General features: G+C 40.7%; 2 protein-coding genes across 2 annotated transcripts in view; one reads left to right on the plus strand and one right to left on the minus strand.

Annotated features, from left to right (window-relative positions):
- Positions 1-27,691, minus strand: part of LOC125271359 (complement C3-like) — a 731,185-nt gene that overhangs the window by 96,989 nt on the left and 606,505 nt on the right. The gene's annotated exons all lie outside the window — the stretch shown is intronic.
- Positions 1-27,691, plus strand: part of LOC125271348 (complement C3-like) — a 79,509-nt gene that overhangs the window by 29,539 nt on the left and 22,279 nt on the right. Inside the window, exons 18-26 of the mRNA XM_048195410.1 lie at positions 10,156-10,258; positions 10,464-10,552; positions 10,658-10,797; positions 11,070-11,282; positions 11,956-12,016; positions 14,742-14,825; positions 17,074-17,277; positions 17,453-17,528; positions 20,725-20,884. Coding sequence (XP_048051367.1) covers positions 10,156-10,258; positions 10,464-10,552; positions 10,658-10,797; positions 11,070-11,282; positions 11,956-12,016; positions 14,742-14,825; positions 17,074-17,277; positions 17,453-17,528; positions 20,725-20,884 — 1,130 coding nt within the window. The remainder of the gene's footprint in view (positions 1-10,155; positions 10,259-10,463; positions 10,553-10,657; positions 10,798-11,069; positions 11,283-11,955; positions 12,017-14,741; positions 14,826-17,073; positions 17,278-17,452; positions 17,529-20,724; positions 20,885-27,691) is intronic.

The following is a 27,691-nucleotide window of genomic DNA, read 5'->3' on the forward strand; positions in this document are numbered from 1 at the left end:
GTAAGTGTTGTGGAGTTTGCAGCGCGTTTGTCTTTTTGTAAGTGTTGTGGAGTTTGCAGCGCGTTTGTCTTTTTGTAAGTGTTGTGGAGTTTGCAGCGCGTTTGTCTTTTTGTAAGTGTTGTGGAGTTTGCAGCGCGTTTGTCTTTTTGTAAGTGTTGTGGAGTTTGCAGCGCGTTTGTCTTTTTGTAAGTGTTGTGGAGTTTGCAGCGCGTTTGTCTTTTTGTAAGTGTTGTGGAGTTTGCAGCGCGTTTGTCTTTTTGTAAGTGTTGTGGAGTTTGCAGCGCGTTTCACTATTTGTAAGTGTTGTGGAGTTTGCAGCGCGTTTGTCTTTTTGTAAGTGTTGTGGAGTTTGCAGCGCGTTTGTCTTTTTGTAAGTGTTGTGGAGTTTGCAGCGCGTTTGTCTTTTTGTAAGTGTTGTGGAGTTTGCAGCGCGTTTGTCTTTTTGTAAGTGTTGTGGAGTTTGCAGCGCGTTTGTCTTTTTGTAAGTGTTGTGGAATTTGCAGCGCGTTTGTCTTTTTGTAAGTGTTGTGGAGTTTGCAGCGCGTTTGTCTTTTTGTAAGTGTTGTGGAGTTTGCAGCGCGTTTGTCTTTTTGTAAGTGTTGTGGAATTTGCAGCGCGTTTGTCTTTTTGTAAGTGTTGTGGAGTTTGCAGCGCGTTTGTCTTTTTGTAAGTGTTGTGGAGTTTGCAGCGCGTTTGTCTTTTTGTAAGTGTTGTGGAGTTTGCAGCGCGTTTGTCTTTTTGTAAGTGTTGTGGAGTTTGCAGCGCGTTTCACCATTTGTAAGTGTTGTGGAGTTTGCAGCGCGTTTGTCTTTTTGTAAGTGTTGTGGAGTTTGCAGCATGTTTGTCTTTTTGTAAGTGTTGTGGAGTTTGCAGCACGTTTCACCATTTGTAAGTGTTGTGGAGTTTGCAGCGCGTTTGTCTTTTTGTAAGTGTTGTGGAGTTTGCAGCGCGTTTGTCTTTTTGTAAGTGTTGTGGAGTTTGCAGCACGTTTGTCTTTTTGTAAGTGTTGTGGAGTTTGCAGCGCGTTTGTCTTTTTGCAAGTGTTGTGGAGTTTGCAGCGCGTTTCACTATTTGTAAGTGTTGTGGAGTTTGCAGCGCGTTTGTTTTTTTGTAAGTGTTGTGGAGTTTGCAGCACGTTTGTCTTTTTGTAAGTGTTGTGGAATTTGCAGCGCGTTTGTCTTTTTGCAAGTGTTGTGGAGTTTGCAGCGCGTTTCACTATTTGTAAGTGTTGTGGAGTTTGCAGCGCGTTTGTCTTTTTGTAAGTGTTGTGGAATTTGCAGCGCGTTTGTCTTTTTGCAAGTGTTGTGGAGTTTGCAGCACGTTTGTCTTTTTGTAAGTGTTGTGGAGTTTGCAGCACGTTTGTCTTTTTGTAAGTGTTGTGGAGTTTGCAGCGCGTTTGTCTTTTTGCAAGTGTTGTGGAGTTTGCAGCGCGTTTGTCTTTTTGTAAGTGTTGTGGAGTTTGCAGCACGTTTGTCTTTTTGTAAGTGTTGTGGAGTTTGCAGCGCGTTTGTCTTTTTGCAAGTGTTGTGGAGTTTGCAGCGCGTTTGTCTTTTTGTAAGTGTTGTGGAATTTGCAGCGCGTTTGTCTTTTTGCAAGTGTTGTGGAGTTTGCAGCGCGTTTGTCTTTTTGTAAGTGTTGTGGAGTTTGCAGCACGTTTGTCTTTTTGTAAGTGTTGTGGAGTTTGCAGCGCGTTTGTCTTTTTGCAAGTGTTGTGGAGTTTGCAGCGCGTTTCACTATTTGTAAGTGTTGTGGAGTTTGCAGCGCGTTTGTTTTTTTGTAAGTGTTGTGGAGTTTGCAGCACGTTTGTCTTTTTGTAAGTGTTGTGGAATTTGCAGCGCGTTTGTCTTTTTGCAAGTGTTGTGGAGTTTGCAGCGCGTTTCACTATTTGTAAGTGTTGTGGAGTTTGCAGCGCGTTTGTTTTTTTGTAAGTGTTGTGGAGTTTGCAGCGCGTTTGTCTTTTTGTAAGTGTTGTGGAGTTTGCAGCGCGTTTGTCTTTTTGTAAGTGTTGTGGAGTTTGCAGCGCGTTTGTCTTTTTGTAAGTGTTGTGGAGTTTGCAGCGCGTTTGTCTTTTTGCAAGTGTTGTGGAGTTTGCAGCGCGTTTGTCTTTTTGTAAGTGTTGTGGAGTTTGCAGCGCGTTTCACTATTTGTAAGTGTTGTGGAGTTTGCAGCGCGTTTGTTTTTTTGTAAGTGTTGTGGAGTTTGCAGCGCGTTTGTCTTTTTGTAAGTGTTGTGGAGTTTGCAGCGCGTTTGTCTTTTTGTAAGTGTTGTGGAGTTTGCAGCGCGTTTGTCTTTTTGTAAGTGTTGTGGAGTTTGCAGCGCGTTTGTCTTTTTGTAAGTGTTGTGGAGTTTGCAGCGCGTTTGTCTTTTTGTAAGTGTTGTGGAGTTTGCAGCGCGTTTGTCTTTTTGTAAGTGTTGTGGAGTTTGCAGCGCGTTTGTCTTTTTGTAAGTTTTGTGGAGTTTGCAGCGCGTTTGTCTTTTTGTAAGTGTTGTGGAGTTTGCAGCGCGTTTGTCTTTTTGTAAGTGTTGTGGAGTTTGCAGCGCGTTTGTCTTTTTGTAAGTTTTGTGGAGTTTGCAGCGCGTTTGTCTTTTTGTAAGTGTTGTGGAGTTTGCAGCGCCTTTGTCTTTTTGTAAGTGTTGTGGAGTTTGCAGCGCGTTTGTCTTTTTGCAAGTGTTGTGGAGTTTACAGCGCGTTTGTCTTTTTGTAAGTGTTGTGGAGTTTGCAGCGCGTTTCACCATTTGTAAGTGTTGTGGAGTTTGCAGCACGTTTGTCTTTTTGTAAGTGTTGTGGAGTTTGCAGCATGTTTGTCTTTTTGTAAGTGTTGTGGAGTTTGCAGCGCGTTTCACCATTTGTAAGTGTTGTGGAGTTTGCAGCGCGTTTGTCTTTTTGTAAGTGTTGTGGAGTTTGCAGCGCGTTTGTCTTTTTGCAAGTGTTGTGGAGTTTGCAGCGCGTTTGTCTTTTTGTAAGTGTTGTGGAGTTTGCAGCGCGTTTGTCTTTTTGTAAGTGTTGTGGAGTTTGCAGCGCGTTTCACTATTTGTAAGTGTTGTGGAGTTTGCAGCACGTTTGTCTTTTTGTAAGTGTTGTGGAGTTTGCAGCGCGTTTGTCTTTTTGTAAGTGTTGTGGAGTTTGCAGCGCGTTTGTCTTTTTGTAAGTGTTGTGGAGTTTGCAGCGCATTTGTCTTTTTGTAAGTGTTGTGGAGTTTGCAGCGCGTTTGTCTTTTTGTAAGTGTTGTGGAGTTTGCAGCGCGTTTGTCTTTTTGTAAGTGTTGTGGAGTTTGCAGCGCGTTTGTCTTTTTGTAAGTGTTGTGGAGTTTGCAGCGCGTTTCACTATTTGTAAGTGTTGTGGAGTTTGCAGCGCATTTGTCTTTTTGTAAGTGTTGTGGAGTTTGCAGCACGTTTGTCTTTTTGCAAGTGTTGGAGTTTGCAGCGCGTTTGTCTTTTTGTAAGTGTTGTGGAGTTTGCAGCGCGTTTGTCTTTTTGCAAGTGTTGGAGTTTGCAGCGCGTTTGTCTTTTTGTAAGTGTTGTGGAGTTTGCAGCGCGTTTGTCTTTTTGCAAGTGTTGTGGAGTGTCATATACACAACAATCATAGCACTGGGGAGGAACTCAACTACTTTATTTCTGGTTCAGCACTACAGGTCAAGTATGCATAGCAATGGTATTGTTTAGAACAACATATGACATCTCCCCTTTTAAAGACATAACACAACTTATAACATTTTCAACATATTACACAGCAAGTATTATTTGTCAACATTACTAACTTGCATATGCTTATTCGCAATTGCATTCTCACTGTACTTACAGTATTAATGCATAGTGCATACTATCCATCAAACCTGTTCAATAAACATAATAAACCAAAATATCTCTTAGCAAAATCCTAACCTCAGATCTTGCGTGAAGTCATAATATCTTTCAGACAACAGTTAGGTATAAAAGTAGCTTAACTGGTCTAAAGTCACTAACTTGAGTATTAATCACAGTGCTAAGACTTATAACTACTAACACATGTAACTACTAACACATGTACAACATTTAAACTTTACTTGTACATAACGTAGTCATCAAATCTCTTTGGCAAACATCTTGCCTTGGCTGGGCGCTCACAAACTGACACTGGCGGCTGTGATGATGCCTTGGGGAACCCAATATTTGTAGGGGACTCTAGTGTCTCCTTCTGCTCTGTAGGTGTGCAGTCTGGGTCAGCAATGTCCGGTGTCACTTGAAATGCTGATTTGTCAGGATCCACAGACAAGTGAATTCTGTTGCGACGGTAAGTGGCTCCATTTTCTGTCATGACTGTGTATGATCGAGGGGTGGTATGAGGTTGTACCACAACTGCTCGGTTCCATACGCGGCCTTGTCTAATGCGGCAGCTTTCACCAGGTTGGAGGGAAGGCAGTTCTCTTTTCCCCCAATTATAGTAGCGTGCCATCTGTTGTTGTCGAGCCACTAACTCATCTCTACCCTGCACTGTGGGTTGAGGCATCAGTTTACGTGAGGATACAGGCAAGATAGACTTGAGACGGCGACCCATAAGCAATTGTGCTGGAGTGACCTGGAGTCCGCTGATAGGGCTGTCACGGAAATCAAGCAGGCACTTGTAAATGTCCTTGCCATCCTCTGCTGCTTTTCTCATTATTTGTTTTATTGTTTGCACAAACCTGTCACTTTGTCCATTGGACTGCGGATATGTGGGACTAGACGTCACCAGGTTAAAGTTCCAATCTGCAGCAAACTGACGAAAAACATGACTGGCATACGGCATATTGTCACTCACCAGCGTGTCCGGCACTCCATGCCTGGCAAAAAGGGACTTCAGCTTGTTGAGGATTTCTTGTGCCGTCTTGGTTTTCAGACTCACCACTTCAAGGTACTTAGAGAAGTAATCAACGACAAGTAGGCGATCTGTTCCATTAAAAGTAAATATGTCAGAGCACAGATTAGCCCATGGCTCCTGGGTGTTGCTTCTTGGAAATTTTGCACATACACTGCAACGAGCAATTGCATCTTGAATGTCCCTAGACATCCCTGGCCAATACATGATAGCTCTGGCTCTGTTTTTGCACTTCTCAATGCCTATATGAGTGTCATGTAAGGCAGAAATGATCTCCTGTTGCAAAGATTCTGGAATTACTACTCTATCTCCTACAAAAACAAGTCCATGCTCGTTATATACTTCATCTCTCACCTGCCAAAACTGTTGTGCTAGGGGAGTTACACTTGCCTTGTGAGACGGCCAACCTCTCTGACTGATCTTACTGCCTGGAGAGTCGGATCACTGGCTGATGCTTGCTGAATCTTCTCAATTCTTTGGCTACTCATTGGAAGTACTTCAGTGACGCTGTGTACCCGTAGCTGTTGTGCGTCCTCTATGTTGTCAAATGGAACATCGCAGGTCTGATACGCTCGGCTTAAGGTATCCGCAATGTACATATGTTTTCCAGGGTGGTACTTCACATCTATGCTGAATTTTAACAGACGTAACAACATTTGCTGGAGCCTTGGTGAAGCCTTGTGCAGTGGCTTTTTGGTGATCATCTCGAGCGGGCGGTGGTCGGACTGTACTGTCACAGGTCTGCCATACACGTACTGGTTGAACTTTTCAGTTGCGAAACAGATCGCCAGCAACTCCTTTTCAATTTGAGAGTAATTTTGTTCTGCTGTGGTCAGAGAACGAGATGCATATGCAATGGGATGATTATCCTGCAGCAAACAGGCTCCTAAACCGGTCGATGACGCGTCACATTGTATCACAGTGTCTTTGGTTATGTCAAAAAACTTAAGCCCTGGCTTGCTGCTGATAAGTGTCTTCAATGTCTTGAGGGCTGCTGCATGCTGCGGTTCCCATGTCCATGCTGTGTCTTTTTTGAGTAGGCTCCGTAATGACGTTGTCGTTGTGGACAGATTAGGTATGAACTGTGACAAGTAATTGATCATGCCCATGATCTTTAGAAGATCCTCTCTTGACGTTGGGTCTGGCATGTCAGTTATAGCTGTCACTTTTGACTCGTCAGGCTTCAGACCTTCCTTGCTGATCACATGACCCATGTACACGAGTTCAGACCTCTTGAATTTGATCTTTTCTTTGTTGAACTTACAGCCCATGTATTTAGCTTGCTGCATCACCTCATGTAATGTCTTGTCATGTTGTTTCTCATCTAATGAGGCGACAATCAAATCATCTGCTATAATATGCACATCTGGGATGTCCCCGAAAACCATCTGGTTTCTCCGCTGCAAGACTTCGCTGGCACTTGATATTCCAAATGGCATCCGCTAAAAGGAATATCTCCCAAAGGGAGTACTGAATGTGCACAGGTCAGCACTGGCTTCAGTGAGTGGAACTTGCCAGTACGAACTTGTCTGATCAAGCACAGTGAACACTGTTTTCCCTGACATCTGGCTGATCACATCAGAGCTGGTTGGGATCATGAAGTGCAGAGGTGGACATTCCAGGGGTCAGAAAGTAAAAGTCCTGCCATATTTTTATCTCATCCACTGAAGCATTAATGAGATAATTAAGTGATAAATTGAGTGATGATTGAGCATTATTGAAGACACCTGATGATAACAAGCAGAATCACCAAAGGAGAAAATCACAATTTTTAAGTTACCATCATCGAGGTCAGGGTTTGTTTTAGTTGAGCTCTTGACCCTTGCCTTTTTAGTGTTAGATTTTGTTTGGGCAGTTTTAACTGCATTAAAACCAACCAGACAAGCAAAGTTAAAAGATGATCAGGTGTTGTTGGTTATGTTTTCTCAAAATCATTATTTGATCTGAATCACTGAACTCATTTAGAGCCCAATCTCTGAGTTAGATTTACATTATTGATTACAGCAGCACTGTGATTCTGCAGAAGATCAGCTTATACAATACAGATTTTTTTTTTTTTTTTAAAGTTGTCCTTATCACAAAAAAATAAAAAAAAATCTTTTAGGCACACACAGACATCAAGTATCAGCCTGTGAATCTCAACAATGGTGACAAGCAACATATTCTGATCAACAGATCAACTCTGAACATTAGAAAACAAGCTACTAAAAAGTCACAGAAAAACAGCAAAATTTTAATAGTGAGAATAAATGAAATTACTAAGACAATTTAGCTCATAATTTATTCATACAGCAATGCATGATGGGAGCCATGGATGAATTTTGATTGGTGGCTCCCAGAATGCACTGCAACATGCTTTATGATGGCCACCACTGTTGAGATTCACAGGATGATTCTTGATGTATGTGTGTTTAAATGAGCTCTCCTTTTTTTTAAAATCAGAACTCTAAAAAAAAATTGTATTGTAAAAGCTGATCTTGTGCTGTAGAATCACAGTGCTGCTGTAATCAATAATGTAAATCTAACTCAGAGATTGGGCTCTAAATGAGTTCAGTGATTCAGATCAAATAATGTTTATGTAAAAACATAACCAACACCAGCTGACCATTTTTTAGCTTTGCTTGTCTGTTTGGTTTTAATGCAGTTAAAATTGCCCAAACAAAATCTAATATTAAACAGTCAAGGATCAAGAGCTCAACTAAAACAAACCCTGACCTCGATGATGGTAACTTAAAAATTGTGATTTTCTCCTTTGGTGATTCTGCTTGTTATCATCAGGTGTCTTCAATAATGCTCAATCATCACTTAATTAATCACTTATTTATCTCATTAATGCTTCAGTGGGTGGAATAAAAATATGGCAGGACTTTTACTTTCTGACCCCTGGAATGTCCACCTCTGATGAAGTGTTCTCTTCTAATGGCTCGAAATCAGCATAAACGAAGTGAACCATCTTTCTTTTCCACTACTACAAGACTATTGACCCAGTCTGTGGGTTTTGACGTTTTACAGATAACGCCAGCTGATTCCATATCATCAAGCTTTTCTTTAAGGCGAGTATGAAGACTCAAAGGCACTCTGTGCGGCGGGTGAATTACTGGCGTCACATTGGGCTTCAACTTAATGTCATATGGTTCTGTGAATTTTCCTAGACCACTAAACACGTCAGGGTACTGAGCAATCAGATCTTCTTGAGTTAGTGATTTTTCAATGTTGTCCATTCTTTGAATGAGTCGTAGACCAGAGCATGCTTGATGACCTAAGATGGTTGGTCTGTCTTCAGTAGTGAGGAAAAAGTCATAGCTTGCTTGAGCACCCTTGCGCGTCACACATTTTAAATGAACTTTTCCTATATGCTCTGTGCTGTGCTTTCCATATCCTGACAGTCTGGCTGTAGACTTGTAAACAGGGATGCTGGTGTATCCTGCTAGCTGTTTAAACTGTGACAGTGGCATACAGTTTGTATCTGCTCCTGTATCTAGCTTCATTTCAATCTTGTCCTCATTAACCATTACCTCTTCATACCAGCAGGAGTCACTGATATCATGTGTCATTGAGTCAATAAAGAAATGTTCAAAATCAGACTCCACTGTGTGTACAGTTGATGCTCCACGACCACGACCTCTGCTCCGATAGCTAGACATTCTGGCTTGATGTTGATCTGCAAAGTGGTTTAATTTCTTACAGCGACGACACTCCTTACCATATGCAGGGCAGTTGCGAGGTTGATGCGTTGTGCCACATCTGCTACATGCATTGGACGTGTGCTGTGTTGCTTGAGCAGTAGCTCCACTCTGCCGGTGGTTACTAGCTCGCGCTGTCTGCACGCGCTGTTTTCCTCGTCCTTGATAACGTCTACGGTCTCTGCCTCGCGTGTAGGAGTTTAGAGTGTGAACTGACTGGTCCGGGGTTTGCGGTGACTTGCCTTGTATCATATCCAGTTCCCTCTTAGCGCTCTCAAACGTGCGCATTCGCTGTGTCACTACTTCAAGGGATGCATTGCCGTCATCACCCATTACTTTCATTTTCATTGCCGGATCTTTTATGGAGAAAAATAATTTGTCTCGTAGCTTGGTCTCTAAATCGGTAAACTGACAGTTACTTGCCATCGTCCTGAGATCATTCACAAATGCTTCTAGACCCTGTCCTTCAGGCCTCTGGTATGCCCAAAACTGTGCACGGAGAGCCATCACTGGATTCCTCGTGTTGGAATACTGCTCGAATTTTCTGAGAACCGTATCAAAGTCATTGCGATCTTCCGTGCCTCTATCACCTTCAGCCGGTGCCCATCCAAAGTTACTGTATATATCATATCCTCTCTCTCCCAGTATCGTGAGCAAAATAGCAACCTTTTTCGCTGAAGATGCGTCACTGTTTCCCGATGCTGTGAGGAACAGGGCGAAACGTTGCTACCACTTTTTCCACGCGGCGCTCACATTAGGACAGTCAAAATCAAATGGCTCAGGTGGCTTATAGTGTAGAACATCCATTGTAAAATATTCATCCGTTGTTCAATGTCATAATCCTTTTGTATTAACGATAGACTTACTTCTGTTCTGACACCATGTCATATACACAACAATCATAGCACTGGGGAGGAACTCAACTACTTTATTTACGGTTCAGCACTACAGGTCAAGTATGCATAGCAACGGTATTGTTTAGAACAACATATGACATGGAGTTTGCAGCGCATTTGTCTTTTTGTAAGTGTTGTGGAGTTTGCAGCGCGTTTCACTATTTGTAAGTGTTGTGGAGTTTGCAGCGCATGTGTTGTCAAACTGATGAAGATGTTTTCTTTATTTGCTGGTGTTTTTTCTATTTGCATGTGTTTTCTTCATTTGCAGCGCGTTGAGCTCTCTCGGCCACCGTACTACTCAGATCTTGAGAGATGTAATTGATTTGATTTGCAGTTGATGTTTCAGTGGCTGAAATCCGATCAATTATTATTTGCAGTAGAAATGAATTTAAATGAAAAAGTTCTCAACATTTGAAATAAAATAATTTTAATTGACATAAGAACTATTTAAATAAAATAAGTATTTATTTTGTTTAACCTAAGAAAATAAGTCAAATTGTGTGAAATAAACGGGCAGTGGTATTGAAAACAAAAAAAGTAAGTTCACTTTTCTTTCATAAAGTTATTCTAACTAAACTTTATAATTTCAAATAATTACACTTGTCAAGTTGAAATTCTAAGTGAATACAATTTAACTGAGTCAATGTAAAATGATAACTCTAAAGTTAAAGAAACTACCTTTGTTTTACAGTGTGCTCTAACTGGTCTGTTCTCTCACAACTTTTTGTTCTTGTTGCAACAGGTGATGATGACGATGATTATTATACAGACTCTGATGATATTGTGTCACGTACTCAGTTCCCTGAGAGTTGGCTTTGGGAGGAGATTGATCTATGTGAGAATTGGTGAGTAGGAGACTTTTAGACAAAAGCTGTAACTTGAGCCTCGTTCACATCCCTATAGTGACTCTTAGCAAATAATTGACATAATCTTATTCTTCGTGAGCTGTTGGTGACACTGTGTGTGTGTGTGTGTGTGTGTGAGTCTGATGGTAAACAGCCATTAGAAGAGTACTGCAACAGTTTTTCTTGTATTTTCCTCATATTCCAGTCCAGCACCAGTCACAGATAAAGTGATCTACCTGAAAGACTCTATTACTACATGGCAGGTCTTGGCTGTCAGTCTGTCACCAACACTTGGTAAGATGAAGCTGTAAACCCAGGAACCATGTTCTGAAAAACATCATCATCCTGGAGTTGCTGCTTTAAATCCTTCTGTGTGTCTGTGTGTGTTCCTCCTCAAAGGCATCTGTGTGGCAGAACCTGAGGAGATTGTCGTTTCTAAGAGTTTTTTCATTGACCTCAAGATGCCTTATTCAGCTGTGCGCGGAGAACAACTGGAAATCAAGGCCATTATTCACAACTATACACCAAAGAAGCAGAAGGTATCAGATTTGATATTAAAAATATAGTCAGATTTATGGTGTAAATTAAAACTATCTGCATCATAATAACATTTTCTGCTGAAGTCAAATAATTTGACAGCATACATGGATTCTGAGAGTCATTACGGTTTTTAAGCTGCCTGTGACTCAAACTGAAAAAAGTGTAGGATACTGCCCTGTGCTAAAACAGAAATGTCCATCATTGCACTTTTAATATTTGATTTACTCTAGATGTTGAAGCGATTTGTGTCTCGGTCTCCTGTTTTCTCCAGGTGCGAGTGGAGTTTATGGAGGCAAAAGATGTTTGCAGCTCTGCCAGTAAGAAAGGCACACACAGAACAACAGTAAACGTTGACAAAGGCTCCAGCATAGCAGTTTCATATGTGATTATTCCCATGACACTGGATGATCATCATATTGAGGTGAAAGCTTCAGCATATGATTCTGTTCACACTGATGGAGTGAGAAAGACCCTGAAGGTGGTGGTACGTCTGATGTGAAATCTGTCTCTTTTCATTTGATTTGGTCATTCGTTAATATAATACTCAATAGATGTTTGTTATATTTTGAATAGATAAACTAAAGCACCACATATAGTTAAAGGTGCAATAGGAGATTCTCTACAGAAACATTTTTTTGTTATACTTCTTGAAACTCTCCTCATATCCTGATAGCAATGTTAAACGGTCTAAATGTATTTTTTATAAATATACAGTATATCATCTGTGGAAATGAGATAATACGATGTCCTACCTGCCTGTTAGCGCATGTTTTTACATTCCCTCGTGCACCCTGTTTGTGCAAATATCGTACGTCATCAGTGCATATCATGCTATGGTGAGTTAATGTGCACAGAAGTCAGTCAAACAGTTTACATTCATTATTATTGTAATGATGTGCTTTGAGACATGAGGTAGTTTAACTCCATATCTTGCGACACTTTGCCGGGAACAGATGTGTGTGCATTCCTGTGTTTTGGAGGAGGCGTGGCTTTGGACTGCGATTTGCAGGGAGGGTGGGATCACTTTCGGTGCTAACGTTAGCATTTCTCAGATCACCTACTGCACCTTTAACTTTCTCTCTTGCGCGCTCTCTCTCTCTCTCTCTCTCTCTCTCTCTCTCTCTCACTCTCACTCTCTCTCTCTTTCTCTCTCTCAGTCGGAGGGTGTACTGGTTCCATTACATAGACAAAATGTGGAGCTCAATCCTGTTAAGAATGGTGAGATTTACTGTTAACCACACAATAATATTTACTGTGTTTTACTTCAGTTCTACAACATTACACACACACACACACACACACACACACACAAAAAAAACTAATATGAATATAATTATTGTTTCAGTTAATCAAGAGATCAGAATGAATTCCTATACTTTATGTGATACTCCTATTCTTACTCACTAAAAAAGTACAAAATCTATGGAGCCCTTAAAAGGACATGGTGGTGGAAAAAAAAAATTGGGATGGGAAGAATTTTTATTTTATTTTATTTTTTTACTTTTTACACTTGTGAGTTTGGACAAAGTCCAGGGGTCAGAAAGTAAAAGTCCTGCCATATTTTTTATTCCACCCACTGAAGCGGTGTTAAAGTTAATGAGATAATTGAGTGATAATTGACCATTAGTGATTCAGGTCAAATAATGATTATGTGAAAACATAAACACCACCTGACTATCTGTTCTCTTTGTTTATCTTTCTGTCATAATTCAGTTACAACAGCAGGACTTATATGGCAGGACTTTTACTTTCTGACCCCTGGACTTTACACCTCTGTCTGTACCACTTTATAATCATTTGAATCACCCATTCGAGAGTTGACACAGACAGTCATACTGTCATGTGACTCATGAGAGTTCCCAAACTCACTGGAGAATTGCTTAGAGCTGCCAATTTAACCGGATCGTTCATTTGTGATACAATGGCGCCATCTAGTGGACAACTTAGGGATGGAATGTAGGCTTGCTAAGAGATGTTCTGTCTTATTAATGAATTCATTTTTTTTTTTTTTTTGAATTTGTGTTATGGTGAACACTGGAGCAAAAGCCTTTATTAATCAGTGAGAGCTGTAAGTAAAACTCATAAGAGTTCCCAAACTCACCGGAGTTGGGCAACACAGGGAACACATTGGGCAACACAGGGAACAGTGAAGCAACATATGCATATTATTACTATGAACTTATTTCTTTAGAGTTAAAAAAAAACATTTCAAATAAAAAGATTTTATTGTATCAGCAACAACACAGTCACCATCTATTAAATAAAACAACATGCAGCATATCATCAATGTCTCTTGATCTTCTCCTGAACTTAAGCACAGGCTCTACTCTTCAGCACAATGGTGACCCACAAAACTCAATTTGACAGTAAACTACTGGCAACAGTGTTGCCAGTATATAACTGTTTTTTAACTTACAGTTTGTAACTGTTAAAATACATTTTGTGTGTGTGTCTTTTTATCTTACACCTTTAACCCTTTCAGCCCCACAGGAACATCCTCTAGTGTTCACACTACAGAGTAAAAGTAACATTGATGCTGTTGCAGTGAGATAATTAAGTTAATATTTAAGTGATGATTGAGCATTAATGATGAACACCTGCTGTTAACAAGCAGAATCACTGAAAAGAGGAACAAGAACGGAATAAATACGAGCAGAACTACAACTGTCTTACTACAAACTACAACATAGTCTCTTGATTTACTGAATTCATACCATGTTTTATCTATTGTTACATTATTAACAGACTAATATTTTACATTATCACCACTGTGAAACTCCAGCAAGAGTTACAACAACAATCATCTAAAAAGAGTTTATTTTTAAACACATGCACAAAAAAACTGCAACATTATTTAGACATTATTTTAGAAAATCAGCACATCAATCTCAACAATGGTGGCAATAAAGCTGCATAATTTATTCACGCTGCAGTGCATGCTGGGTGTTTTGCGCAATGCTGGCATCCAGCATGCATTGCAACATAAAACTTTTGGATGTCACCATTGTTGAGATTCATATTCTGATTGTTGATGTCTCTGCTGTGCAAGTCTTGTAGAAGCTTAAAATATTTTGTGCATTATAAGACTTATAAATTCTCTAAAATAAATGATTACTGAAGGGTTGCTGGTTCTTATGCTGTTGAATCACAGATATAGTATAATCAATAAAGATAAAATACCCATTAAAAGACTAAACACTGAAAAAGTGCATGTATGAAAGAAATAATGTCAAAAAGGTTTGTGAACTCAGTGTGGCTGAAGTCAGTTGTAGTTCTTGTGTTTCTGCTCGTCTCTTTTTTCTGGTCTTGTTTCTCTGTCCTTCAGTGATTCTGCTTATCAGGTGTTCATCAGTGTCTGAATTCACTCTCTTCTTTTCATTCACTCTGTCAAGTGGACTATATTAGTGAACTAATGTAGGGAATAGTGAATGAGGGTATAGGGTGTGATTTAGAACGCAGCCTCTGAGTGTCGACTTTGAGCGATGTTAACTCACAGTATATTCCTGTAGGCTATTTTCTCAAAAATAACAAATATTACCCAGAATGCATTATTTTCTACAGTATATTACTGTTTTAATGGAAAATGGTTTGTTACTGTCAGAATTTGGCCGTTTTTCTACAGCAAGCTCTAACAGTGTTTTTAATGTACAGAGCTGTCTGAACCTCTGCTAGAGGGATATTAAACAGGAAGTGTTTGTCCGAACTCACAACAGGTTTTGCGAGAGAACCTAAATGTTTGCGAGCGCATGCAAAAATCTTTGTGCGAGAACGTCAAATATTTTTGCAAGAGAATGCAAAAGCTTTGAAAAATATTTTTTCCACCCATCCCAGACTTTTTCCACCACCCTGTCCCTTTAGGGACTCCGTAAAAATCTGATCAGCACATGACTTATGACTCTTCTCCATCATCCCGTTCTTTGTTTCTCATCCCAAATTCAAACAGGGGAAAACCCTATATTGGTTAGATCTGAAATACCACGTGATCAGGTTCCAGGCACAACTGTCAACACCTACATCGCAATTACTGGTAAGAAAAATGATGTTTTCATGAATGTGTAGTGATTATTTCTTAAAGGTTGTCTGCATGTTTTGATTAAAGAGAGCTCAAGCCTTGATCTACAATTATCTGATGACATCTGTCTATTCCACTACAAATTCTGTACAACAATACTTATTTTTGGGGCTAGTTTGTAATAATTGCAGTCCCTTTTATTTACCACTTCTTTTTTTTTTTTTTTTTTTTTTTTTGTTAAATAAACCTTTTTTTTTTTTTTTTTTTTTTTTACATAAAAAATTTGTAATTTTATCTGTTCATCAAGTGCGGTCACAATCACACAAGCAATTGAACAGGAAAAAAATAACACAGGAAACATTGTGATCACCAAAACGATATTCAGAGGTGGTCAGGGATGAATTCTGACATTCATCAGAGGAGTAAATGCGGTCACACTTTATATTAGGTGGCCTTAACTACTATGTACTTACACTTTTAGAAAGGATGTTTTAAAACTGACTCAAACTGTGTTAAATTCTTACACATCAATGGGTGAGTTTAGGGACAACACTTGTTGTGTTAATTCTGACACATTCATTGAGTCAATGATTTTAACACAGTGAATGTGTCAGGAAGGTTAACCAGAGGTGTAGTCAAGACCAGACCCTCCAAGACCGAGACCAAGACCATTCAAGAGGGAAGTTAATGAGATAATTAAGTCATTAATCCAGCAGTAGTGATGAACACCTGCTGTTAACAGGCAGAATCATTGAAGGAAAGAGGAAAACAACAACTAAATAAAACTCCTGTGCTACTTCTGAACATAAAGATAAAATTTGCAATGATCTCTTTGTCAAGTTCAGTCCAAAAAAAAAAAAAAAGAAAAAAAAAAGAAAAGTCTTACACATCAGTGCTTGTGTTTTGGGACAACACTCATTGTGTTAATTTTGACATTTTTTTGTGTGATGATTTTAACACCGTAAATGTGTCAGGAAGGTGATCTGCTGTTAACAAGCAGAATCACCAAAGAAAATCCCACTGTTTAAGTCGCCATCATGGGGATTAGTGTTTGCTTTACCCTTGACTTTTTTTTAAATAAAATTTTGATTATGCAGCTGATTTTTTTTGTCACCATTGTTGAGGTTTGTATGATGAGTGCTGATAAGTGCATTGTTTTTAACTTAACTACATAAATAGTTTTGGACAAAATTACACAAATCACTTCATTGTTAAAGACGATTTTTATTACATTTTTTAGTTTATTACTACTTCACATAAAATTTGAATACCAAGAGTAAAAAAAAAAGCAGTTGATTTACCTGTCTTTATCAATGCAGAAATGTTTTCTAAAAACACCTGCAATATTTGACAAAGAAGCGGCTCTATAATAGTCAAGGGTCAAGAGCTCAACTAAAGCAACCACCAACCTCCATGATGGTGACCTCAAACGTCTAAACCTCTGTTAATTCTCAGTAAGAGCTTCTGTAGACGTGTGACAGAAATAAAGTCAGTCTGTTAGTAATAAGTGAAGCTGGTAATGCTGTTTGTGGAGTTGTTTCATCAGATGGAGATTTATTCAGAGATTTAATGTCTTTTATCTTCAGTTCATCTAAGGCGGTGGCTGAAGAAAGTTGTAGTTTGTGTTCTTATTTCTCTTTCTTTCAGTGTTTGTTCACAGCAGGTGTTTGAATGATTGAAAGAATGTTTCAGGAACATCATACTAACCTTTAAATAACATTCTACTAACATGAAACTGAACATTTTTATGTTCTTAGAACGTTACAAATCAACGTTCCTACAATGTTGAATTTTAGATCAAAATTAAGTTGAAAGAACGTTTGAGGAACGTTATACCTTATAAAAACGTTCCTCTAATGTCAAGAAAACTGGATGTTTTTAATGTTCCCAGAACCAACACTGAATATTTAGAGAACGTTCTTATAACAAAATTCTGTTAGCTGGGATGGTTGATAAAGTCTTTCTTTATTTATTTGTATTTGACACTTGGGAAACTAATTGTAGTCAGAATATGCATGCAATATTAATATTTTAAAAGTGTTATTTTCCCAGGCAGGAAAATAGGTCCAGAATTTACAGATCCACTATTTACTGGGAATGTCAAAGTCTGAAAAGATTACTGACTGTTTGAGCTGTCAGTTAAAAACCAGTCACATCATAGTGTTGAAAATGTTGCATAAATGACAGCTCATTGTAACAAAGATAGCTAATAATAATAATAATAATAATAATTCAGCCTGAATTTACTCTTTCATCCTTCCAGGTGAAGAGATCTCTCAGACAGTTGAGCAGGCCATCAGTGGAGACTTTATGGGTCGCCTTATTGTCCAGCCCATTGGATGTGGAGAGCAGAACATGATCTACATGACTCTACCTCTTACTGCCACTCATTATCTGGACAGCACCAATCAGTGGGAGGCTATTGGCATGGAGCGCCGTAATGAAGCTGTTAACCATATCAGCACAGGTCAGCAGGATACAACAGAAAAAAAGGAATTTAACTATGATAAAAAAAAAAAAAAAAAAAATATATATATATATATATATATATATATATATATATATATATATATATAAAATAAACAAATAAATATTCTTTCTTTATTTCTCTCTTTTTTTTCTTTCTTTTTTTTTGTATTAAGGTTATCAACGGCAGCTGGGTTACCGTAAACCAGATGGATCCTACGCAGCCTGGATAGACAGGCCAAGCAGCACATGGTATTTTCATTTCAATCAGTTAGATTTCTGTTATGACAACTTTTGAAGAGATTTGGCATGGTAATTGAGATTGGCGTATTAATGGATATGGCAGTGTTAATGTATGTGGTCTTGGAGGAATAGATTTGCTATGCTGCTGCTGCAGAGCAAGTACCAAGACTTGCTGTTGCCAATACATTCACAGACATTGCTGTGAGCATATAAGACAAGCTACAAGATCCCTAATGAACGCACCATTAATTACACTCTAAAACGTAAAGCAAGAGAAAACACAATATGATGCAGTAGCTGCTTCATGATAAGAATATAATTGTTGTGTAATGGTTTAATTCACTGATCTCATGACTGAATTTAACATGTACAAAAACTTTATTTTATTGTGATTTGTGTAAAGATTCAGCACAGTTTTAGTCAGAAAAACTGAATGAGTTTTAAAACAGATTGTACACTAAGCACTTTTAACTACAGTGAGATTTACTCACAAACATACATCAAGAATCAGCCAATGAATCTCAACAATGGTGATATGCTTAATGCTGCAATGCTTTTTTTTTTTTTTTTTTTGCATGATGCACCCAGAATGCATTGCAGCATGAAGCATGTCACCATTGTTGAGATTCATATGCTGATTCTTGATGTCTGTGTGTGAGGAAGTTTTGCCAAAGTTTTAAAGTGTTTTAAAGCTCATTCAGCTTTTTTGATTAAAACTGTTTTATCATTGTATTTTTAGAAGAGATCCAACACAAACTTAACATTTTATTCATATAAAGTTCAGTCGTTAGATTAGTGAATTAAGCCACTACATGAAAATTATATTCTTAAAATAAAGCAGCTGACAGTAGCTGATCACATTTTCTCTTGTCATTATTGTTATAACAAACACTAAGAAAATCAAGAGTAAAACTGTCTAACTAAAGCAAAGACTGACCTTGATCATGGTGACATCAAACAAAACTATTATTTTCAACAAATCGTCAACATCTAAACCTCTGGTAATTCTCAATAACAACTTTTGTAGACGTGTGACAGAAATAAAGTCAGTCTGGTTAGTAATAAATGAAGCTGGTAATGCTGTTTGTGGAGTTGTTTAATCAGATCTTCAGAGATTTAATGTCTTTTATCTTCAGTTGATTTCATCTAAGGCTGTGGCTGAAGTCAGTTGTTGTTCTTGTTGTTCCTCTGTCCTTCTGTGATTCTGCTCGTTATCACCTAATTATCTCATTAACTCCAACACCGATTCAGTGTTACATTTAATAGCCTGTACAGTGTTTCCCACAGGATTTAGTGCGACTGTGGTGGGTGGACATCGGGCCTTCTATGGGGGTCCGGGGGCATGCCCCCCAGAAGAAAATTTTGTACATTTTAAATTTAAATGCATACATCTGGTGCAAAATTAAGTGACTACATCAATGAAGAAATTCATTCTCTTGTAAACAACTTTGTGCTGTAGTAGTAATTTATTTATTGGTTGCATAGACATGAATGGTGATAGTAGGGCACATTAGTCACTTAAACAATATATAGTGAATGATAGTTCATAAATGGTCAAACATGTAGAGTATACATTTGAACCATCAAAAATATGTAGTAAAAGAGATTGCCTTTGTTGAATTAATTTAATTCTAGAATAATTAGTGGGGACCGGATATACATATTTATTATGTACAGTTATTATTATTATTATGTACATATTTACTAGGGGTGTAATGGTTCAGATTATACTCACGGTTTGGTTTTTATTACGATTTTAGGGTCACAGTTTCAGTACGGTTCATATGTGATGTTCAGGGGAAAAAGGAGTACTGTCAAATACAAATAAAGAAAATAAGAACAAATAATCAAACTGTAAGCAACAGCACATATAAATACAGTAGAGCAAAGATTCAAATACAATACAGTTCTTTCAGGTATCTAACAGTAGTTGTCAGATACAGAATAAAGTACTGAATAAAGTAATCAAATGTAAAATAACATTGACTCTATAAATTAAAGATTAATCCTTATTAAAGTTACAAAAGCTATTCAATCAAGAGTAGTGAGTGATTTCCTTGTCTTTTGTTGTTTGATTAACATTAACAACACAGACAGTAGTAATATTGCTCTTCTGTCATTTTAAGACATAATGCAAGGATCCAAAATACTGATACTGGGCACATGTGTTGTCTTTCTCGATTGTATAAGTTCACTTAAAACATAACAGACTGCTAGGATATGCTACTCATCAAGACAGGCGTGTTGACATAATTTTTGTAAGAATTTGTCCATTGAAGCGCAAGACTTGAAAGAGAACTCAATATTTGCGCGCTGTCTGAGACGCGGGTTTCCACGTGCGCTTCAGATGAGCGCACACACAAATCTTCTCACAGCGCACGCGAGTTCTCACTCACGTCTTCTGGCTCTTGAATGTTTAAATCAGCAAGGGTTAAACGAGTTTAGATTAAACTATCGCAAGCCAAGAGGGTCAGAATTACGCTATAGATTAATCACGTTTACAGTCAAACGCCGTAAAATATGGAGTTTTAAACAGTATTTGCGCCGCAAAATATGCTGTTTGTAATCATAACTGCATATTTTGCAGCGCAAATACTGACAACACCTGACAACCAGAATCACTGAAGGACAGAGAAACAAGACCAGAAAAAAAGAGACGAGCAGAAACACAAGAACTACAACTGACTTCAGCCACACTGAGTGTGAAACCAGTTCACAAACCTGTTTGACATTATTTCTGTACAATTATTATGTACAAAAGTTCTTGTTGAGAATTAACAGATATGGATGTTGATGTTTTATTGAAAATAATAGTTTGTAGTCACCATCGTGGTGACCAGTGTCTGCTTTAGTTGGGCTCTTGACTCTAACATTAGTTTTCTCTGGCTGCTGTAATTGAGTGTTTATAAAACACATTTGATATGGCAGGAAAAAACAACAATGTTGATCTGATGTTTTTGGTTGTTGTGATGATGCTGTAATCATCTTGGACTTGATTGATTCACTGATCTCTTTCTGTGTGAAATCTTTGCTTGCATGGGTTTTTTATATTTATTGATTATACTATGTCTGTTATTTAAAAGCACAAGATCCAGCAATGTTTCAGTTATTTAGAAGAATATTGAAGTCATGTAGTGGTTATTAGTATTAAATTGTCATTTGTTTGTTTTATGAGTTATAATTTAATTGTTTCTGTTTGTTAAAGGCTGACTGCTTATGTAGCTAAAGTCTTCGCCATGGCCAGTAATTTAATTACTATAGAGGACAATGTGCTCTGCAGCGCCCTCAAGTGGCTGGTTCTCCACAAACAACTGCCAGATGGTTCCTTTAAAGAGGAATCACCTGTAATTCACGGAGAGATGGTGGTAAGTTGAATGTGGCTGTGACTTACTGTATTTAAACTTGTCTGGGGAGGAGAAATTGCAGTGACCTACACATAATGTCTAAGATGCAATTAATTTGTTTTCATCTGCAACATGTTTATCATTTTTAGATAAGAGAGTATCATATTCTGTTATTTTTATAGTTATACACTGAATGTCATTTCACAGGACAGACATTTACATGGTATTAATAAACCAAGTGCAATTGAACAGCCAGTGATCATCACACATTTTAATTATTTGAAGAAAAAAAAAATCTAATTTGACATTTTTTATAATAACAGATTGTTTGTTATTGTTTGTGTTCCATGGGAGAATTTTGTTGCATCCAACCCTAAATCAGTCATGAAAACTTTAAATTATTGCTTAATTTTTTTTTACTGTAGTAATTATTATATTTTAGGCCCAATTATATACATTTAAATGATACACTGTAGCAAGCTACATAAGTAATACCTGAAGTCCTGCACCCAGATAGCAAGCAATGATCGAAACAATGTTAAATCAATGTTAATGTGTCAACGTTAACTGCATTGAATCAATATCACTTTTGCACCCGCAATTATTGTTGAAAAAATGTTGAAATTTCAACAAAAAAATCAATGGAAATGGCATTGATGTTGGTTCAACATCATGCTTGCACTCTCAGAAAATGAAACACAACTACAACTGACTTAAAGCCACACAGCCTGAAATCAACTGAAGATAAAAGAAGACAATAAATCTCTCAAGATCTCAGCAGAAGTTCTTTTTGAGAATTAACAGGTTTAGATGTTGATGTTTTATTGAAAATGTTTGGTCACCATTTTGGTGGTCAGTGTTTCCTTGAGTTGGGCAGTTTGACTCTTGTCTTTTCATGTGAGTTCTTTGTATCAGTGTTTATTAAAACACCAAATTTGTTGCAAAGAAAAATTCTCGGTTACAAACGTAACCTTGGTTCCCTGAGATACGGAATGAGTACTGCGTATGGGGAAAAGCTCCTTTTTTCTCGATGCTGAAGCCTTTTTCAATAGCGCAGTTTAACTGCACAGCCATTGGTTCAATCATGAAAACTTTTTGAACCAATGACGGTGTGGCGTAGCCGCACGAGCCTATGGCGATGCAGCGTGCCAGAAGGCCCACCAAAATGGGCAGGGCTTATGGCTATATAAGCAGGCATTTCGCCATAGGATTTCAGGTCATTCGACTGAAGCAACGACACTAAAGCCGCAGCCTTGTGGCACGGCATAGAACGCAGTACTCGTTACATTCGTATCCGAGTATGTTCCCTTTCGATACTTCACTCGTACTGCGTATGGGGAATGAATTCAACCGCACCGTGCCACAGCAGGGACGCCATCATATCCTAGGGGCCCAGAGGACAAGTGAGAGGGCAACAGCTGTCGAACCCTTAGTTACACTGGAGAGGGAGATACCTCCCTGACAGTGGCATGATGATGGAACTCAACAGAGGCCGTCGTATCATACCGAGAGGACCCGAGCATGCAAGGTCGGGATGTCCAAATTATAGAATCTGACAAAAGTGGACGGCGAGGACCAGCCGGCCGCCTCACAGATGTCTTTGAGAGAGACACCACTAGACCAGGCCCACGAAGAGGCCATCCCTCTAGTGGAATGCGCTCTTACTCTTATGGGGCAGTCAAGGCCCACAGAGGAGTAAAATAGAGCAATTGCATCGACTATCCAATGCGAGAGGCGTTGCTTTGACCACTCAATGTAGGTCCTCAATGCCCTGACTAGGCAGAGTAATTCCACCTCTCTTTCGTCCGAGGAAGAAGGTAGTGTTGAGAGGGAAATTACCTTTGCTCTGAATGGAGTCGAGAGCACCTCAGGGACGTAGCCATGCCTGGGTTTCAAAACGACTTTAGAGTCATTGGACCCAAATTCAAGGCATGCAGGGCTCACGGAGAGGGCCTGCAGGTCGCCAACGTGCTTCACCGTTGCTAGTGCCAGTAGCAGAGCAGTTTTAAGCATCAGGGGGCGAAGGTCAGCTGACTGCAGCGGCTCGAAGGGAGGCCCTTTGAGAGCGGCGAGGACCGTGGACAGGTCCCACGTGGGAACAGTGAGAGGATGGGGTTCAACCGCCTAGAACCTCTCAAGAAACGCACAATGAGGCTCTTTCGGCCCACAGATTGGCCAGGAATGGGAGCGTGAAATGCTGCGATGGCTGCTACGTTCACCTTGAGCATGGAGGACGTGAGGTCCTTATCCAGATGCTCCTGGAGGAACGACAGTATTGGCGATACGTCACACTCCACAGGGTCGGCGTTACGTGCTGAGCACCAGTCAACGAAGACCGACCACTTCTGGGCGTAGAGGCGTCGTGTAGACGGGGCTCTAGCCTGAGAAATGGTGTGTAGCATGTCCCCGGGGAGGCTCAAAGGCTCCCATCGAGGGACCACAGGTGCAGAGCCCATAGTTCTGGCTGGGGATGCCAGATCGTCCTGTTCGCTTGAGAAAGGAGGTCCCGTCTCAGGGGAATTGGCCATGGGGCTTTCGTGGAAAGCCTGAACAGCTCTGAGGACCAAATTTGGTTCCTCCAGAGTGGGGGACCAGGAGGACTCTGTGCTTGTTTTCCCTGATTCGCCTGATGACCTGGGGGATCAGAGTGATTGGGGGGGAAGCGTAAAGAAGGAGGCTGGGCCAGTCGTGGGCCAGCGCATCTAAGTCCTTCGAAAAATAGGTTGGGCAGTGAGAGTTGTCTTCTGAGGCGAAGAGGCCGACCTCTGCCTTCCCGAAGATCTCCCAGATTCTGTGAACCGTCTGGGGGTGGAGCATCCACTCTTCCGAGGGGACATTGCTCCGAGATAGCATATCTGCTCCCAGGTTCGTTCTGCCAAGTATATGCGTCGCTTTGAGTGACCGCAGTCTGGGTGCTGCCCATTCCAGGAGGCGCTTCGCCAGGGCGCAAAGGCAGCTGGACAAGAGGCCTCCTTGATGATTTTTGTAGGACACCACCGTCATGCTGTCCAATTGGACAAAGACGAGGAGCCTCTTCAGGAACGCCTGAAAGGAGTGAAGGGCTAGTTCCACTGCCAGCATCTCGAAGCAGTTGATGTGGTGTAGCAAATTAGCTCAAAATAAATATGAATAATTAATCATAACTAGTTATAATTAATTATAAATATTTGGATCAGTTAATAAAATTAACTTAATGTAATAAAATTAATATTACAATCAATTTGAAAAAACAAAACAAACTACAATAATAATAATAAAAAAAAACGTTGTCCAATGAACACACAGTGTTAATTGTTTATTAATTCTAAGAAATGTTCATTTCCAGGTTATGGGAAATAACAACATTATTGTACAGTACTACTAAAAGCCTGTATTCAGGATCTGCATGAATAGGGACTCCAGCATATGAGCGCAAAACACAGACAACTTTACGTGTGACATGAACAAGACTTTATTAACTAGACTAAACACTTAACTACTCTAACATTCACACACATACATGCATACAGTTTACCAAGAGAGAGAGAGAGAGAGCTAAAGCAGAGTACAGGAAAGCAAGAAGTTACAGCATTGTTGGACATTCAGCAGATCAACACCCTTGACCAAACCATCAGTTTAGTTTTAACAGGCCCTTCTTTAAAAGGGGTACTCAAGTTTGATACTTGCATGTCTCTCCAAGTTGAATTAAAACTGTCCTAATGCAATTTGTGGAGGCTCCCATTGAATCTTGGCTGATATTTTCTTGATGAAAGAGAACCAGTTGGATTCAGAGGATCTTTGGTAAATGGAAGTTTCTAGGCGGAAGCCTGGCACAAGCGTGGGGTTCTGTAGAAACTTCTAGCTTCATCTTAACATCAGCATTTGTCAGTAAAAGAGAAGAGAGAGATTTAATCTTGTGATCAGTGAATATAAGGGGTGAAGATGTCACACCCTCTTAAGGTGTTTGAGCCAATAATGAGTTTCCCTTTCAGAGGGAAGTTTTACGAGTCTTTGTTCTGTAGCAAGATATTAGCATAAGACACTGGATTGGATAAATGAGAAAAGAACTTTCTAGATTCTTATAATACTAATGTGTCACGGAGTTAGTAACATGTAACATAAATTACCAAATAGGGAATGAAAGTTGGAGTCCGTAGATACCAAACATGCTACCAATGTGATTTCAGTTAACTATACATTTGCAACTATGGAACATTAATACCAAAATAGTTTAAAAGAGAGAATTAATACATAGAATAAAACCTATAAAAGGAAAGTCATGAGATGGGAAAATTGGATACATGTTTATACATTTCCCAAGTGGTTATATAGAGAATGCCTAGGATTAAGAGAGTTTATTTTTCCTTCTCAGAAAGAATGAAGCCAGAGTCACTAGTCTCTGCAAAATTCTTCTTGATCGTAAAAGGTCCAAGTATCTGTAACAGGACACCTAGTTCTGCCTGTGGTTTAGCTACGTTTGGGATGCTAGTTGCAGTTTTAGGGGGATGGGTTCACAGAACTTTGATAATGAGAGTGAGTTTATGGGTAATTCATTAAATACAATGAATAATTGTGTGGCTGATTGATCCAGATGCTACAGTGGATATGGCTCTCCTCGTGAGACCACAAGCCAAAGGCTGGTCTGCCCTCGCATACAGCACCCCAACCTAGGTTGGATCCATCTGTCGAGAGCACCGTCCTTCTGGAAACCGCCTGCAGGGGAACTCCACAACTGAACCACTTGGGGTTCGTCCAAGGTTTCAGGGCTGACAGACAGGCCTGATTGACCCTGACGCGAAAGCAGCCATGCCGCCAGGCGTGAGGTGGAACCCTGAGTTTCAACCAGTATTGCAGAGGCTGCATCCGTAGAAGGCCGAGCTGCAGAACCGGGGAGGCGGAAGCCATCAGCCCTAGCATCCTCTGGAAGAACGTCAGAGGGAAACAGGCTTTGTTCCTGGTAGAAGCTGCGAGCTGCTGAATTGCCAGGGCGCACTCTGGCGAGACTACAGCCCTCATGCGGACTGAGTCAAAAACTGCACCCAGGGACGTGATACGCTGGCTGGGGAGCAGTGAGCTCTTGGCAAAGTTGACCCTGAGTCCTAGGCACTGCAAGTGGCTGAGGAGCATGGATCTATGATGGTCTAGCTCGGTTCGAGATTGGGCCAAAATGAGCCAATCGTCTAGATAATTCAGAACCCGGATTCCTGTCTGTCTCAGAGGGGAAAGCGCCATGTTCATGCACTTCGTAAAAGTGCAAGGAGCTAGAGACAGCCCGAAGGGAAGGACTGTGTATTGGTAAGCCACTCCCTCAAAGGCGAATCTCAAGAATCGTCTGTGATGGGGGGCTATGTGGATGTGAAAGTAAGCATCTTTCAGATCCAGCAAGAAGAACCAGTCCTCGGTACAAATTTGGGCGAGGACCCGTTTCAACGTTAACATTCTGAACTTGCGTCTCATGAGGGAGTGGTTCAGAAGTCTGAGCTCTAAGATGGGTCTGAGACCGCCATCTTTCTTGGGGACAAGGAAGTAACAGCTGTAGAAACCTGATTCCCTCTCTGAAAGGGGAACAACTTCTATGGCTCCTTTCCTTAGCAGAGTCATCACTTCGGCGCGGAGGACATGAGCGGGGGTCTTCGGGCGAACTGCAGAGAGTAGCCGTGATTTATAATCCCCAAGACCCACTTTGACACCCCGGGGATGGCCTGCCAGGCCTCGGCCCGCGTGACAAGGGGTTGGATAATGTTGGGTGATAGGCCGCTGTTCAGGGGCCTTAACACTGATGATGAAAATGTGAAATATTTATTGTGTTCACCATAACAACGGCGTTTTGCGTGGGCGCAAACACTGTGGGCCAAGGACGCATTACAAACACTTGATCCCCAACACCAGGAACTGAACGGGGCAGCGGGGGAGCTATGCGAGAGAGCTTTTGGGGTGGTCTGGCCGCAGCAGGACTTTGCCCCTTCCTCTTTCTTCCCGGTTGATCAGGAAGACTTCGGAGGCGTCGGGTCGAGCTCTATTCTTGGCTGGGGTCCCTGGCGTCTCGGGAGCGTGGCACATCTAGCGGGGTGGGCACGCTGGTGCTGCTCCTTGGAGGGGCGCTGCCTGTGAGGTAGAGGGGGCCGGCTTGCTCTGGTGCTGAGTCGGCGCAGTCCTGAGGCGACTTGAAGCAGTGGAAGAGCTGGAGCGTTTTGGCAGGAAATTGCCTGGGACAATTTCTGTGATGCGGTGAAACACTCTGTGAACCCCTCTACAGCTGGCCCAAAGAGACCGGACGGAGAGACTGGGGCATCCACGAAGGCCACTTTGTCGATCTCCTTAATCTCTGTGAGGTTGAGCCAGAGATGGCACTCTAACACAACCAGGTTGGCCATGGATCTTCCAATGGCTTGGGTCGTGGCTTTCATAGCGCAGGGCCAAATCCGTGGACTCCTCCAGTGAGCGGAGGTGTGTCGCCTGGAACACCTTGAGAATGGCCATGGTGTGAAGCGCCGATGCAGCTTGGCCCACAGACAAGTAGGCTCTGCCAGCCATTGTGGAGGTCGTTCTGCAGGGCTTAGAAGCAAGGGCCCTCTTGTTCTTCCAGCCCACAGCCGCGGGGGGACAGAGGTGAGCGGCCACGTTTCAGATGATCCATTTCAGATGCCGCGAGAGACATGGAGTCATCAAACGGTTCATCCTCTGATCCGCCAAAAGAGACAAGGTCGCTCGCTTCAGCTGAGGGACCTGCTCTGCTCTGGGTGGGAAAACAGGATGGGGACGGCTCTCTCGTTGGAGAGGGAGAGGCATGTGGGCGCTGGGCTGGCGTGAGCTCTCCCACGTCCGGGCGCTGAGCCCCTCTACCCCGCT

Source organism: Megalobrama amblycephala, linkage group LG7 (genome assembly GCF_018812025.1).
Source record: "Megalobrama amblycephala isolate DHTTF-2021 linkage group LG7, ASM1881202v1, whole genome shotgun sequence".
In the NCBI taxonomy this organism is placed as follows: domain Eukaryota; kingdom Metazoa; phylum Chordata; class Actinopteri; order Cypriniformes; family Xenocyprididae; genus Megalobrama; species Megalobrama amblycephala.